The sequence below is a fragment of the Zosterops lateralis genome (assembly GCF_965231275.1).
Source record: "Zosterops lateralis genome assembly, chromosome: 21".
NCBI classification, from domain to species: Eukaryota; Metazoa; Chordata; class Aves; order Passeriformes; family Zosteropidae; genus Zosterops; species Zosterops lateralis.
Genome location: NC_139781.1, coordinates 6,499,810 through 6,514,633, shown reverse-complemented (window position 1 = coordinate 6,514,633; position 14,824 = coordinate 6,499,810). Strand labels below are relative to the sequence as shown.

General features: G+C 49.3%; 1 protein-coding gene across 1 annotated transcript; it reads right to left on the bottom strand.

The window, feature by feature from the left end:
- Positions 1–9,355: 9,355 nt before the first annotated feature.
- Positions 9,356–12,554, bottom strand: LOC310917705 (zona pellucida sperm-binding protein 3-like; the record flags this gene model as incomplete). The annotated part of the gene is made up of 9 exons (XM_083876199.1): positions 9,356–9,489; positions 9,689–9,808; positions 10,209–10,354; positions 10,427–10,518; positions 10,620–10,740; positions 10,824–11,001; positions 11,516–11,619; positions 11,703–11,821; positions 12,159–12,554. 9 exons carry the CDS (start codon positions 12,552–12,554, stop codon positions 9,356–9,358), a joined length of 1,410 nt encoding a protein of 469 aa, XP_083732325.1.
- Positions 12,555–14,824: the final 2,270 nt, after the last annotated feature.

Genomic DNA, 14,824 nt, shown 5'->3' with positions numbered 1-14,824 from the left:
TTTGTTGTTTTTGTTTTTGGTTGTTTTTTTGTTTGGTTTTTTTTTTTTTTTTTTTTGGTTGGTTGGTTAGTTGTGGTTGTTGTTTTAGTTGTTGCTGTTGGTTGGCCATCTATCAGCCAACCTTGTACCCACAGCCACTCTTGGCCAGGACTTTCATCTCCTCCACCCCACCCCTCCCAACCATCCCTCTGAACAGACAATGCCCAGAACAGAAAACAAAACTGCAGGATATTATTACTATAGTTTATCACTATTGTTTTTATTAATGTTTGGAGCAACATGTTGTCCCACCACCACCACAGCCACAGGTAGAGGCACAGTGACCACAGCCAGGGACTTTTCAGGCAGGATGCTCTGCAGGGGCTGTTGGGGCCAGCACTGCCCTGGCTCTGCCCCTGGGGTTGTCAGAGGAGCTGAGTGGGGACTGTGGGAAATACTAAAGGTAAGAAGACTTTCAGAAAGCTGTGAAAACAGAAAGATCAGAGAACTCAGAACGTGCTGCAGCTGAAAAGCTTGAAAGTAGGAAAATTTACAGTAGTACAGCAAGCCAGGGCATGAAACAATAATTTGAGTTTTTAGGTTTGGCTAGAATAGACCTTAATACTGCAGAAAAATATGCCTAGCAAGATAGTAGGATTTAAGCTGAATAAAAGCATAGTGTATTTTTTAAGCTTAATAAGAGTATAGTGTGTTGTTAATAGAAAACACACAAGCAAGCATTGTTTGAAGCAGGTGTATGTGTGCTTTTAGTGACTGGGCAGAAAAATTGTCTGTAATTAGCAATATGGTACTGGCTGGAAAACTTTTACAATGCCCTGTAACAAAGAGATCTTTGGCTACACACACAGGCAGAGGGGCTGGCACCGCTTTTCCTCCCCTCAATTTCAGCCCCAGATAAGAAGCACAGTGTGAAAAACCAAGATTCACTTTTAAGGTAAATTTTAAGAAATAGGTTTAATAAAAAATAAAACAATTAGCAGATAGGTTGTGCACTTGGCTGAGTCACCGAGCCTGGTCATACTTTGCCTTTTTCTATTTCAGAGGCCTTCTTTAAATATCCTTTTTATTGCATCAGTCTGTTGCATATTCAAACTCTTCTACAAACTAGTTTCCATATTCCAGGAACTGTTTTGCATGGTCCCTCCTTGGGTCTGCCTTTTTTGAGCATGTGTGTTTTTTGGCTGTGTCTTCATTAGCCCCTCCAGCTGGGGCCTTGGTCCCCACCTTCCACAGACAGGCAGTGGTGGTAGTTTGCATGTCAGCAGCAAGGCCTCCACCTTATGTTTGCTCAATTTTATTTTAATCAAACAGGCCCTTTAGTTACAAGTATGACTACATATCACTACCCCACTACCATGTATAGGTTTTGCTAACAGCAGAAATAAAACCTGTATATTTACACATATAGAATTCACTTTAATATTTGCAAGAAACCAACTTCACAATGTACATTTATAACTCACTATATGATTACACACAATATCAATACACACTATTAATACAATATATATTTATAACACACTATATTAATACAATATATATTGATAACACACTATATTTATAACACACTATAATACCATATACATTTATAACACATTATATTAATACACACTGTATCAATACAATATACACACTATCAATTGTATACAATATACAATTGATAACACACTCTAAGAATACACACTATATCAATACAATATATTGATAACACGCTATATTAATTCACATGATATTAATACAATATACATTTGTCACACACTATATTAATACACATTATTAATACAATATATATTTATAACACTATATTAATGCAATATATATTGATAGCGCACTATTAATACACACTATTAATACAAAATACATTGATAACACGCTATATTAATACACACTATTAATACAATATATAATACACTATATTAACACACACTATATCAATACATTATACATTTATAACACACTATATTAATACACGCTATATCAATACAACATACATTGATAACACACTATATTAATACACACTATTCATATATATTTATAACACTATATTAATACACATCTTAATACAATATACATTGATAACACACTATTTTAATACACACTATTAATACAATATATACTTATAACACACTATATTAATACAATACACATTGATAACACACTATATTAATACACACTGTATTAATACAATATATATTTATAACACACTATATTAATACAACACAACTTTCTAATAACACATACAGTATTCATTTCAATATCTGCGAAAAGCCAATCATACAACACGCATTTATTAGAGCAACGAGCGCTGTCCGAGGTGCTGAAGCACCTTCCGCTGTCACACTCCGCCACCGTGCCTTGTTTTTGCTGGCGGGCAGCAGCTCAGCCACGGACAGGAGAACCAAAGGGGAGGGAAGCGGGGAGGAGAAGGGACAGGAGAGATAAATAGGTAGCGTGAGGATAATAAAGGAGGACAGCTGGCCTAGAAAACTCGAGAGATAAATCTGCAAGAGGAGGAAAAAAGAGAATGAATTCCTGAAATTAATTCCAAAGAGTGAGGTTCCTGCTGAGCCCGCAGGAGAGAGGCACCTGGTGGCACCCACTTCATCTGTGGCTCCGTGGGGCTGAGCTTTCCTGTGGCCAGGCAGCTGCCACAGCCCTCCACAGCAGCAGGGGTCGAGCCGTGGAGAAGCAGGTGGCTGTCCCCAGGAGCAGGGGACCTGCAGGACAGGGGTGGATGCTCAACTCTCAGCACAGACTCATCAGCCTGGGCCATGCCAAGTCTCTGGGAGATGCAAACAGGGCTGGAGGGAGGAGCAGGGATTTGCTTTTTGCCTCCCCGTTTCAGTCCTTCCCTTACCTTGTTATTATTTGAGGCTCCAAACCCCAACAGAGGAGCTGGACACGTGTCACTGTAGGACACGAAAGACTTTGAATATTTCAAAAGGTGAAGAGTATAGAAAAAGAAGATTTTATTGTCTAAATTCTTACTACCTTGTATAAGGCGTTCTGATACAGACTTATAATGATTGGTGAATAGGAATGACACTTCTTTAATGCCATAGGTTAAACTAGAGAAACAGCAAACAGCAGCTGGACAAAGATTTTTTTGAGAGAGTTGTTTGCCAAGACTGTTTTGAGAAGAAGCTTTCTTGAGAAATTTTTCCTTGGGAAAAGGTTAGCAGCTGCCAGGAGGCTGAAATCTCTCAGGCCCACAGGCAGGTGTCCCTGTACTGCCCCAGTGCAGCACTAAACCCCACAGAGCCCTGTGGAGGCCAGAGATGAGGACTTGCCATCCTCCCAGTTGGGCCACTGTGTCTACACAAAGCACCAGCAGCCACCAAAGCAACTGAGGCTAAAGGATATTTTATCATTCAAGCCCCGTGATGCACCACAGCACAAGATGTGGGAAGGGTCATTGTAGCAAAGACACCCAAAAAATGCACCCTGCTGCCCTGAGCAGGATCTCACAGCAGCTCCGTGGCCCAGACAGAGACAAACCTTTCTCTCAGCTCAGCGTTTTCCCCTGCAAATGAAGCTGCACATAAACACACAGCACTGGTGCCTTCACAGATGGAATCAGCCAGCAAAGTTTCCCACATCTGCAAAGATGGAGGGAAAGTCAGAACAGGATGGAACACGGGGACCAGCTTATGCTTTCCAGCCTGACAGAAAAACTATGAAAGAAAACAGAGCCTTTATTCCCTTCCAGGCACCGTGTCCACAAGCCTCTCTCCCAGCATGGGAAAGGCAGCTCACACTTAATCCTCCCCACGGATCCTCGCACCCCTCCCTGCAGCGCCTGGGGCCGGGCTTGGAGAAGTGCAAACAGCCGCTGCAAAGTCAGAGCTAAGTGGCAGCTTCCCATTTCCCCGGCTCTAATTGCCAGCTGAGCAGACGGTTAATCTCCCAGAACGTGCTGTGATAAGGGTGCTGCTGAGTCCCCGTAATTGCTTAAGAGCTGCCATCGAGGATGCCGGGAATTGCCCAATTATTCTCCCCGGTTCCTCCACACCCCACGTTTCCTCCCTCCCCCTCTCTAAGTTTTGTAAATTAGAAAAGAGCTTTTTCTTTCTTTCTTTCTTTTTTCCCCCTCTCAAAAACAGCTGGCACAGGATTTCTCAGTGGTTCAGTAGGGATGAAGAGATTATATCTGGGCTGGCTAATCCTGTGTGGGCAGCGAGAAGAAAACGGGGGGAGCAGCAGTGGGGATCCCAGTGGATGCAGAGGGGAGGGAAGGCTGCACTCACAGGTGACGGTTTGAACAGAATTCATCCCAGCAAGCCAGCACTGGCCCTGAGTACAAATCACGTCCCATTTCCAGCTCCTCAATGGCTCTGCTGAGTAATAAATCAGCTCCTCGTCCGGGCTGGCTGAAGCAGTCACACTCTCTCAGTTACCTTATTCAGTGCTGAGGAGTTAAAACCTTCCTGCCAAGGCCACAGGCTGGGGAGAGTCAAATATCCAAATCCTCTCAGAGCTCAGCAGTGAAAAAACAAAACAAGCCCACAAGAGAGGAAACAAGTCCCTGAACTGCAGATCACCTGCATATCTCCATTTGTTCAGCTGTTTTTCTCCAGCTGATGCAGTGGGCCAAGGAGTCATCTGGTATCATCAGAGGCAAAACAAGCCAGGCCAAGGTCTAATCCAGCACTGATCTGCACACACAGGCAGCAGCACTCAGCTCCCAGCCCTTGGCTGTTCTTTGCAGCTGTTCAAAGCTTGGTTTTCTCCCTAAGTGCCTCATGATCATCCTTAGATGACACTTTTAAGCCCAAAAATGGCAGCTCTTCTTTGAGCTTCCAACACAGGCAGAAGTCTTCAATGCCACCAGAAGGACTGAGGGACTTAAAATCCATTAATTTTTATGGGATTGGAGTTGTTCTTCTGTAAAGAGTTCCTGGAAGTTTGGATACAGACACATTAAAGTTGCAGCACCTCCTGCAGCACACCCAGGTGTGTCTGGGTTCTTTTTTTGGCTCTGCACTGCCAGCACATGTCCTAACCCAGCTACAACCCACAACCACAGGATCTCTGGTAGTGGCTCCACCTCACAGCCCATCCCTACTATTCCAGACCTAGAAGGCACCAGGTAAAAGGAGTGTAATGCCAATTCCTGCACTGGTTTAATGTTGGAAACCTCTCAGTGTCTCCTCTCAGCTGGATGTGAGCTGACACTGACCCCAAAGCCACTGAACACAAATCCACCCCACTCATGGCAAGTTGGAAAGTGAGATGAACCAAAAAAGGATGGAAATTCTAACAAGGGAGGGAAAAATGGAGCAGAACAGGAGAAAAGATGAGTTAAAATCCCACAGTGCACCTTCAACTCAATGAATGTCACCCCCCATGTTGCAGGAGAAGAGTCAGGGATCATTCAGGCAGATCTGAGCTGGAAGTTAATTTACTGAGTGGGTAATAGGCTGGTAAATAAGATAATATGTCAGATTTGCTGATCTCTTAATACTCACACATCCACTCACAGCTATTATACTTCGACATAAGAGGTAATTTGATATATAAACAAAAGTATAACAATGAACACAAAGCCACAATTATTAACAAGATGACAATCAGGTGGAACATCTAATTCATAGCCCCAGTGGCTGCTGCTGACCACCTGAGCAGATTTTCTCACCAGTGATGTTTTCCATGGTTCTGCACTCTCACTGTGACATGGCGGGTTGTGATTGCACAGTTAATGCAGATTCTAATAAAATTACAGATACTTGAGGGATTGTGCATATTCTCTATAACAGAAAGAACCACAAAGGGCTCTCATGCAAACACATCCATTCCCAACACATCCAAGTGTAGTCTCAGAGGTCTCTCTGGGATGTATTTCAAAATGACAAACATTTTGTTCAGTGTCGAGACAAATGTCTTGGGTCTTAAGAGTATTGCATTCACAAATAAATCCTTGTTGTTTCTGCACAGCACATGTGGCAGCAGTGACAGTTTGCCATTTGTTCCCATTTTGCTGAGTCCATACTCCAGGTTCTAACAGAGTACAGTTCCATGCTGATTTAATCCCAATGCAATGACTGGGTTTATACAATCGTCCAGGTTGGAAAACACCTCTAAAATCATCAATTCCAACCATTAAATATTGCACAGGGTTAAGATAAAAGCTGTGGCCCTACTGCTGGTGGGGTTATAAGTGAAGTTTGGTAGATAGCACCAAGATCAGAAATACTTCTCAAATTAAATTTTTTTTTTTTTTTTTTTTTTTTAGTTGAAAGTACTTACCCAAATTACCTTTTGAAACTCAGTGGGTAAGATGCCCTCATCACCTTCCCTTATTGCCTTAGTGGATTGCATCTGCTACTGAGCTTGGATACAGCTGAGAGCTATGGAAACATAATTCTGGGTGATGCCAAGTGCATTTACAATTAGGCAGGGATCCTTTTTCTTAATTCTTTGCCATTTAGACAACATATCACCCATTGACTAGTCCCTAATGCCAACAAATAAGATTTTAACAGGTATTTCTGCTCATACAAATCACTTGTTGCCAAGCTTAATTTATTTACCAAAACTTCTGTTTATTTAATACTCCTAATCCTGTTCCAGGGATGCCAGTCACACCTCCCCTGGCTTGTTTGGGAGAGGTGAGGGTGCACCTGTGCAACTCTGGGAGCAGCCCTGTACAGGGGGATTTAGGGATGAGAAGCAGGCAGGTTTAAGTGCAGAGATATTAACCTGCACTGACAGTTCCACAGGCCTGAGGCTCCCTCATGGATTAAGGAGCACTTGTTGCTGGCCTGTCTTTTTAATACCATTGGGCTCAATTTCAGAAATCTGTGGAGTTAAGGTTCTAACAGGTAGCAGGATAGACTGTGGGGTTTAAGGTAATTTTTGCTGTGCCAATATAAACAATCCTAGTTTAAATTAAACTATATCTTCAAGATAAATTACATCTGATACTATTTCTCTTTCCATGTATTCTCCTGATGTAGCACTCATTGAACAGCTTCCAGCCTGGTTAGATCTATATCCCTTTGCAAAGGAACCACATTGAACACTAAGCAAGTAAATTTCCACTTCACTTTTGGGAGTTGACTTTCATACTGTGCTTACATTTCCCTCTGCCAAATCCACATTAAGGGGTGGGACTCCTGAATTTTTACAATTACAGCATGCTTTTTAGTGATTGTCACTGCAATACACTCAGGCTTAAACATGATTACAACTATTGCCATATGGATTTGTACAAATAAAAGACCTGGGGGTTTTCACACCATGCATCAGGCTTGCTGATAGATAAACTAGATCTGGGTCAAAGGGCTGGGTTTGGGGATTTTGGTATAACCCAGTGTGGGTCCTGGAAAGGGAAAATAGGACAAGTCCCAGTGGGGTGACTCCAAACTGGTTACCCCATCCAGGGAGTGGCTCTGTGTAACCACCCAACATTAATGTGATGTTTAACTCCACTGCTGTCCTTTAGTTGGTCTCTTTTCATAATGGGATAGAGTTCTAAAAGAGCAGGGGTTCCACCTTCAACACCTGGGGGTCTGTGGGAGCTGAGTCAGGGTTAAAAGCTGCTTAATGAGTAGAGGGATAGCAGTGGTCTGTCTCATTCCCAAGACTCTACTCCTTTGCACAGTAAGATGTTCAGAATGTGATGGAATATGATTGTTAGAATCTGGTTCCCCTGTTAAAAACACCCCTGGTCCCCAAAAACCACCTCTGCTTCACCTTGGGTTTCATATGATCTCCCCTAGTCAGAGACACCACAAATATCCAGTTCTGCTCTTTCCAGGCCTCTGGACAAATTTTTCCTGCAAATTATCCAGTTGAAGAGGGTCCCACAGAACGGTTCTAGTAGTATTTCTTTGTTCACCCCCCTAGGGGCCCAAGGGACACTTCAGTTTTAATGAGAAGGGCCACCTTGAACTACAATTTACCTGATTCACTCTCATCACTAAATTCCCTGTCAGGGTCCCTTCCATATAATTCCATTCCAATCTTCTTAACTAATAGATCTTTATGGGACCTATTATATCAGATAATAAATTCAAGTGTGTCCTCTACTGTTTTTCCTTCCCCCAATCCCAGTTGTTTCTGCAATTGTTCTGTTCATAGAGATAACAGCTTTTTTTTGTCACTTTCTTTGTTCAAACTCATCTTTGTTACATTCTCATTTCCTTTTCTTTGTATTCCTTATAATGACATGCTACTTCCAAACACATTCATTTCCAGCATCTTGCATATTATTCCCTTTTCTTTCCCATTTTGCAGTTTCCCTCTCATGCAGTTTACTGTGTTCCTCTATCTTTACTCCAATTAGACCAATTTTTCAACACTCAATCCTCAAAAAGTCTTGGAGAAGATCTTATTCCATGCCAGTAATTGGATCTGCCACCCTACTGACTGCACCAATTTTTTCACAGGAGAAGAGCCAGAGATCACTCAGGTGGATCTGAGCTGCTGGTTAGTGTGAGTTCTAATCAGCAGATTTAGGTGTGCAAATCTCAGTCCTGCCTTCCACCTGCATGCAGCAGAGATGGCCTCAGGGGATGGACCATGAGCACACCACCAAATGACAGGAGGATTTTGTGCTTACCCAGCCAGGCTTCTCTTTGCCCTGGGACAGCAACAGTCCAGGATGTCCCCAGCAGCTCTCTGGAGACAAAACAAACCAGGGGAACAGGAGTGCAGAGGTGGAGAGGGCACCCATCCCAAGTCAGGCAGGCCTTTCCTTCCCCCACATGACCCTAGAGCCCACAGCAGCTTCCCTGGAATGGGGTCCCCAGGTTTGGGATCATCCCAGGAAGAGTCCCCAGCTCCAGCCATGGCCCAAGGAATGCAATCCCATTGCTGTGCTCATCCCAGAGCTCTCACATCCCTATTAACAATGGAATTCATTCCCATCCAGCCCCTGGAAAACACAAGCACCTCCAGCCCTTTCCTATGCCCAAGGGTTTCCCAGTTTTCCCCTACAGAGAAGCCAAACTCAGCACTAAAACCAACCAAAATCCCAAAATTCCAGCTGCTCTTGCATCCTCCAAAGGATCATGGAGGATAATTCCTGCATCTCACTGAACAAGAAAGGGAAAACAGAAATTCTGGAATCAGGAAATCACTTAGAACCTCAGAACACCAATAACTGCCAGAAATAGCCATACCTTGCTTGTTTAGGATTTCTTTCAATGGATACAACCCTTGGAAAAATCCACCTCTACCTCCCAAATCTCAGTGCTGGGAAGGTTTGGAAATTGTTTCCAAGTGGCAGCAGCTCCATGTCCCCACAATCCCATCCCATCTCCCAGAGGATGGATTCCCTGCCTGGGGCCCCTCCCACCCCACAGAGGACACCAGGAGGTGACAAATGCTTTTCTCTTTATTGGGATTGGGATCACTGGGACATTCCCCGAGGACAGAGCCTTTTCCAGCACATTCCCAGGAGCATTCCCAGGGCAGTCAGGCTCAGCAGAGTGGCTGCTGTCAGCAGGAGCCCCTGGATCACCACAGGGATTGCACCAGCAGCACCTGGAAGGGATAAAACCCATTAAACACATTTATTGGCTTCCCAGCCTCCATCCACTCTTGGGAAACAACCTGTAGAGTGACTCTGGGGGAATGTTCCAGAAAATCCCTTTGTGAAATCAGTGGGAATTCACAGTGGGATCAACCCCCGGGTGAGACCTGGAGATACAACCCCACAAAAACCCCACGATGATCCCCCTACCTTTGGGGGTGCTCCCAGCTGGTCCTGGGCTTCCAGAGGGGCTCATTAATCCCTGAGCAGGCTCCAGGATTAGCAGAGGTCCCACGGAGACATCGGCCTCAGTGAGCCCTGAGGACCCACCTGGAAAAAATGGGAATGAGGGGAATGAGTACCCAGGAGAGGGAAAATTCCTGCTTGGGTGGGAACTTGGGAATGACGGGAAGATGGACACCAGAAGAGCAGAAGTCCAGTAGTTTAAAATGCAAGGAGAGAATCGTGGAATGGTTTGGGATGGAAGAGACCTCAAAGCCCATCCAGTGCCATGGGCAGGGACACCTCCCACTAATCCCAGGTGGCTCCAGCCTGGCCAGGGATGAACAATGGTGCCAGGACCTCCCCACTCCACACAAAATTTTTCCCAATATCTCCCCCTTTCCTTTAGAAATCCCTTCTCTAAGGACACCGGAGAGGAGCCAGGATTATCCTTAAACTGTGCCAAAACCCTGCTCCCCGGCCCAAAGGGGACACCTTTGGGACACACCTCTCTGGCCAGGGCTGTCCCTCCTCACACGCCTGCCCATCCGTGCGCCCGGAGCGTGGAATTCCCAGGAATCTCCTCCAGGAAAGGGACAGCTGCGGGTGTCACAGCAGCTGCAGATGGCCGCAGTGCCCTCCAAAGGTGCCCACCTGGAACAGAGTCACCTGTGACCCCCCTGCAGAGGGCAGGGCAGGTCCCCTCCCAGCACCAGGGACACTCACAGGCCGCTGGCTTTGCTGAAGGAACAGGCTTTATTCCAGGGATTTGGGGCTTCGGCCGCCGGGGACACCCGCAGGTGGCAGCTGATGTAAAGCTGGCAGGGGAAACCAAGGAAAATTCATTAATCTTGGAGAGTTTAGGGCTTTTTTTTTTTTTTTTTTTTAATGGAGAAACAGAAAGGAGGAGACACCTCACCAAATTCCCGGCATCTCCGGCGAATTTAAAGGCGTCCACCTGGAACCGCAGTGACTCTGGGCGAGGCCGTGGGGACACAAAGGCTGAGCCGGTGTCCTCTGCCCTGCTGTCCACCAGGCACCTGCAGGAGGGCTGGGAATCACTCTGGATTCCCCGCAGGAACCCCGGGATTCTCCCTGAGAAAGCCCCGGGGCCCGGCCTTACCCTCCAAGGTCAATGAAGGCGTAACGGGGGGATGAGCCCCTGTCGGGGGTGGCAGTGGCCACACACTGATCCACAAAGAGCCGCAGGGGGACGTGGCCCTCCGAGGTGACATCGGCCTGGAAGCGGAGGCTGTCCCCAAGCTGGAAGCCATTGGAAAGCCTCTCCTTGCTCCAATCGTCTGGAATGCAGATCCCAAGGAATGGGGTCACTTTGGGGACTTCCTGACAGAGTGGGACACCTTAAATGCACAGCATCCCCCGTGGGGTGGGTTTGGCTCCATTGGGACTCCCAGGATGTCCCCAGGTATATAAATTCACTCTCCTGCCCTCCTCCTGGGGGCTTTAGCCAGCTCAGGTATTAGGAGGATTTGGAGAGAATTATACCAAGGACAAGGTAGAGATCTCAGAAGAGGCCCTTTCCCTGGGACCTTTGTCCCAAGTGTTTATTCTTCGGAGTTCCAGGGGGGAAAAGAGGTAGAACACAGAAAAGGGAGACAATTTACAGCTTCCTGGTCAGGGAAGAGACAGCTGGACCACAGCCAATAGGGTCAAAGAAGAAAGGAAGGGTCACTCTAAGTGGTAAGGAACTCCAAGGAGTCAGAAGGGAGAAACCATCCTCCTCGATAACTACAACACCCAGGAGCCACCAGGGAGGGGGAGATGAGGGACAGGAGCCACCAGGGCTGTACCCACCGTCCATGAGGCGCAGGGAGAACTGGAGCCGCTCCTCCGCCGCCAGCGTGGAGCGGAACGGGGCCCAGGTGGGGCGCACGGCACCGCTGCTCACGTTGCTCCTCCTAAAGGGAGGCAGTGGGAATTATTCGGGGTGGAAGAGGCACCTCAGGGCCGTGACAGCACCAGGACTGTCCACACAGCTCACCTGGGGTAGTGACACTCGATGGGGACCTCGGCAGGGGTGGCCCTCACGATAAGGGGGTTGCTAGAACGGGTGGGTTTGTAGAACAGGGTGGTTCTGTAGATCAGGGAGTCCGGGGTCACCTGGAGGGAGGGTTTGGGAGAGAGAAAAAAGTCAGGAAAATGAACTCTGCACCAGCAGGGACCATGCTGAGACACAGAGGCCACATCCCCAATCCTACAGGTCACCACGGAGCTCTGTGCTGGCAGCCCAACAAAGCTTGGAGGAGGTCACAGAGCCTGCAGGGCTTGGGCCCATTATCCCATCAATTCCTACATCCAAACCCACTGCTAAGTGCCTGCCTCATCCAGGATACCCACACCCCAAAATCCACCCCTGCTCCGGGCACTCCTCACCCCAAAATCCACCAGCACCAGAGCACCTCTGGGGGTGACACCTTCACCTTGCGGTATCACCCACCTGCAGGGTGCTGCCACACTCGTGCAGCGCGGCCACGAAGGTGACAAAAGCCTGGGCGGGGTTGGGGGCCAGCGGCGGGCAGGAGGCCGTGCCCAGGCTCAGCTCCGCCGCCCGCACCGGCCGCCCGGTGCCGAAGAGGTCCCGGCTCACGGTGACCGCCAGCTGCCCCTCCTGGCACCGCACGGCCACCGCGGGCTGCGGGGACAGCGCCCGCAGCTGCGACAGATCCACCCGCGCCCAGGGCTGCGGCACGGCGGGGACACGGCTCCGGGAGGTGTCACCCCGCAGCCGCCACGGCCCGGGGCTCCTCGGGGGAAACCCCCAGGGGTCAGAGGATGCGGCCGAAGCCAACACCCAGCAGAGCAGAGCGAGCCCAAAGCGGCTCCCAAACCCCATCCCGGCCCCAGGAAAAGCAGCGCATGGGGAAGGGGCTGAGCCTGAGGGGCTTTATGGGAACATCCCGGGGAATCCCCGCCCGGGATAACGGGATCCGGCTGGGGATCTCATTAGGGATAACGGGACCCGGCTGGGGATCTCATTAGGGATAACGGGACCCGGCTGGGGATCTCATTAGGGATAACGGGATCCGGCTGGGGATCTCATTAGGGATAACGGGATCCAGCTGAGCTCGGTTCCCTCCCCCTGCAGCCGGGAATTGTCCCGTTGGTCCCATCCCCTGCTCGGCTCTGGTGGGATCAGTGTCACCCGTGTCCCCGTCGCTCCCTGACCAAAGCTGATTTTGGCCAGCGAGGCTCTCCCGGATATTCCCCCCGATCTTCCCAGGAATTCCCCCAAATCCAGGCGGCGCATTCAGAACTGGGGATGTGCCAACCCCATCCGGGCGCTTTGGGATCCCCCTCCCCGTGCCCGATTTCCCTGGAATTGCGCCTGGCTAATGAGGGCACCATGACGGGTTCATTTGCATGGAAAGCAGAGGGGCAGAGGGACCGGCAGGCGGAATCCAGAGATTAATTAGCCTGCGAGTGTTAATTAGGCTGATTGGCACCGCCGCGGGTTGGCACGGGAGGGTGGCAGCTCCAGGAGGGGCTGGGGACACTCCGTGCCCCGCGGGCATTCCCGGAGAATTCCCACTCCCCATCCATAGGAATGGGAGAGCTGGGAGGGATTTTGGCTTCGGGATTCATTCCTTGTGGTTTTTTTTTTTTTTTTTTTTTTTTTTTTTTTTTTTTTTTACCAGGAAACGGGGCTGGAGCATTTATCTCCCTCTTCCAGGATCTGTGGGATGGGTTTGGGATGGGGGAACCCACTCCGGGGTCACTTGTAGGGGATGAGCCAAGCGCTGACCTAGCCGGAATTCCTGGTGGAAATTCTCACGTCAAGTCCTGCTGTCCCCTGCAGCATCCGTAATGTCACTGCCACATTCCCACATCCCCCTGACACCATCCCGGGCTCCCAGCATTGTCCCGGGTGTTTTCGGGGATGATGAATAAATGGTCACAGAAAACCTCTCCATGAATTCTGCAGGAATGGGGCAGGTCCCGGCCTGGCTCATCCTGAATCTGCCCTGGAATATTTTATCCAGAGGGATGGGGCTGCATGGGGAGCTCCAGAGGGCTGGGAGGGGATGTTCCTGCATCCAGAGGGATCCAGTGGGATGGGAGGGGATGTTCCTGGACCCAGAGGGATGGGAGGAGATGTTTCTGCATCCAGAGGAATCCATGGCGGGGGGGGGATGTTCCTGCATCCAGAGGGATCTTGAGGGATGAGAGGGGATGTTCCTGCTTCCCACAGCTTTATTCCCCATCCCAACACCAGGAATACCCCTGGAAATCCAGGATTTGATCTGCCCAGCCTCTGTGGGGCCCAGGTCTCCAGGGATGGTGTCTGCTCCCAAAGCCCCATTCATTCTATTCCAGGCAGGAGGATCCAGGACCCCAAAGAGCCTGGCACAGCCCCATCCCAAGCCTTCCCTCTCCAGTGTGGATTTCTCACCCCCTGGAAGAGCTCAGCACCTTTGCAGGTGAAGCTCCCGGCCCTGTGGGTCCTTCTGTGGTCAGTGCAACACCCCCAAGAGCTCTCCCACCCTGCAAGGTGCCCCCAGCCCCGCAGCAGCCGAGCCCAGGGTCACTCGGGTGGTGCAGGAGCCGAGTTCTGCCCAGGATGAAGCGATGGCAGCTCTTTCCTTCCGTACAGACACAGCTGAGCCCGGGCAGGAGCCGAGCCCCGTCCTGCTGCCCTCCACCCCACCCGGGGGCGTTTCTGCACCGCTGCTCCGGGGCGATGCTCCGGCCCTGCACTGCCCCGCAGAGCCGAGCGCTCTTCCTCACGGATATTACACCCGGCTGGCCCTCGGGAGCTCCGCTGAGCCTCTCCACAGCTGCTCCTGGTGCAGAGCCCGTGTGTGGGGCGGGGGAAGGCAGGGGACCATATGCTCCAGCGCGGGGACAATGAGCCACTCAATGAGACCGTGATGAGCCATTGTCATGACTGATGGCGCCAGGACTCTGGGGGGGCAGATTTTCACAGCAGATAAGCCCTAATGAACAGAGAAATAACTTCCCGTTGTGAGGGAGATGCACAGGGTCCCAAAAGCCACGGTCCTGTGAGGATGGGAACTCTTGATTGCCAGCAAGGCCATGGAGCAGTTCTGGGGCAGCAGAGCTGAGAAAGTGCATCTTCCTGCTGGCCTGGAGAGCAGGGGAACC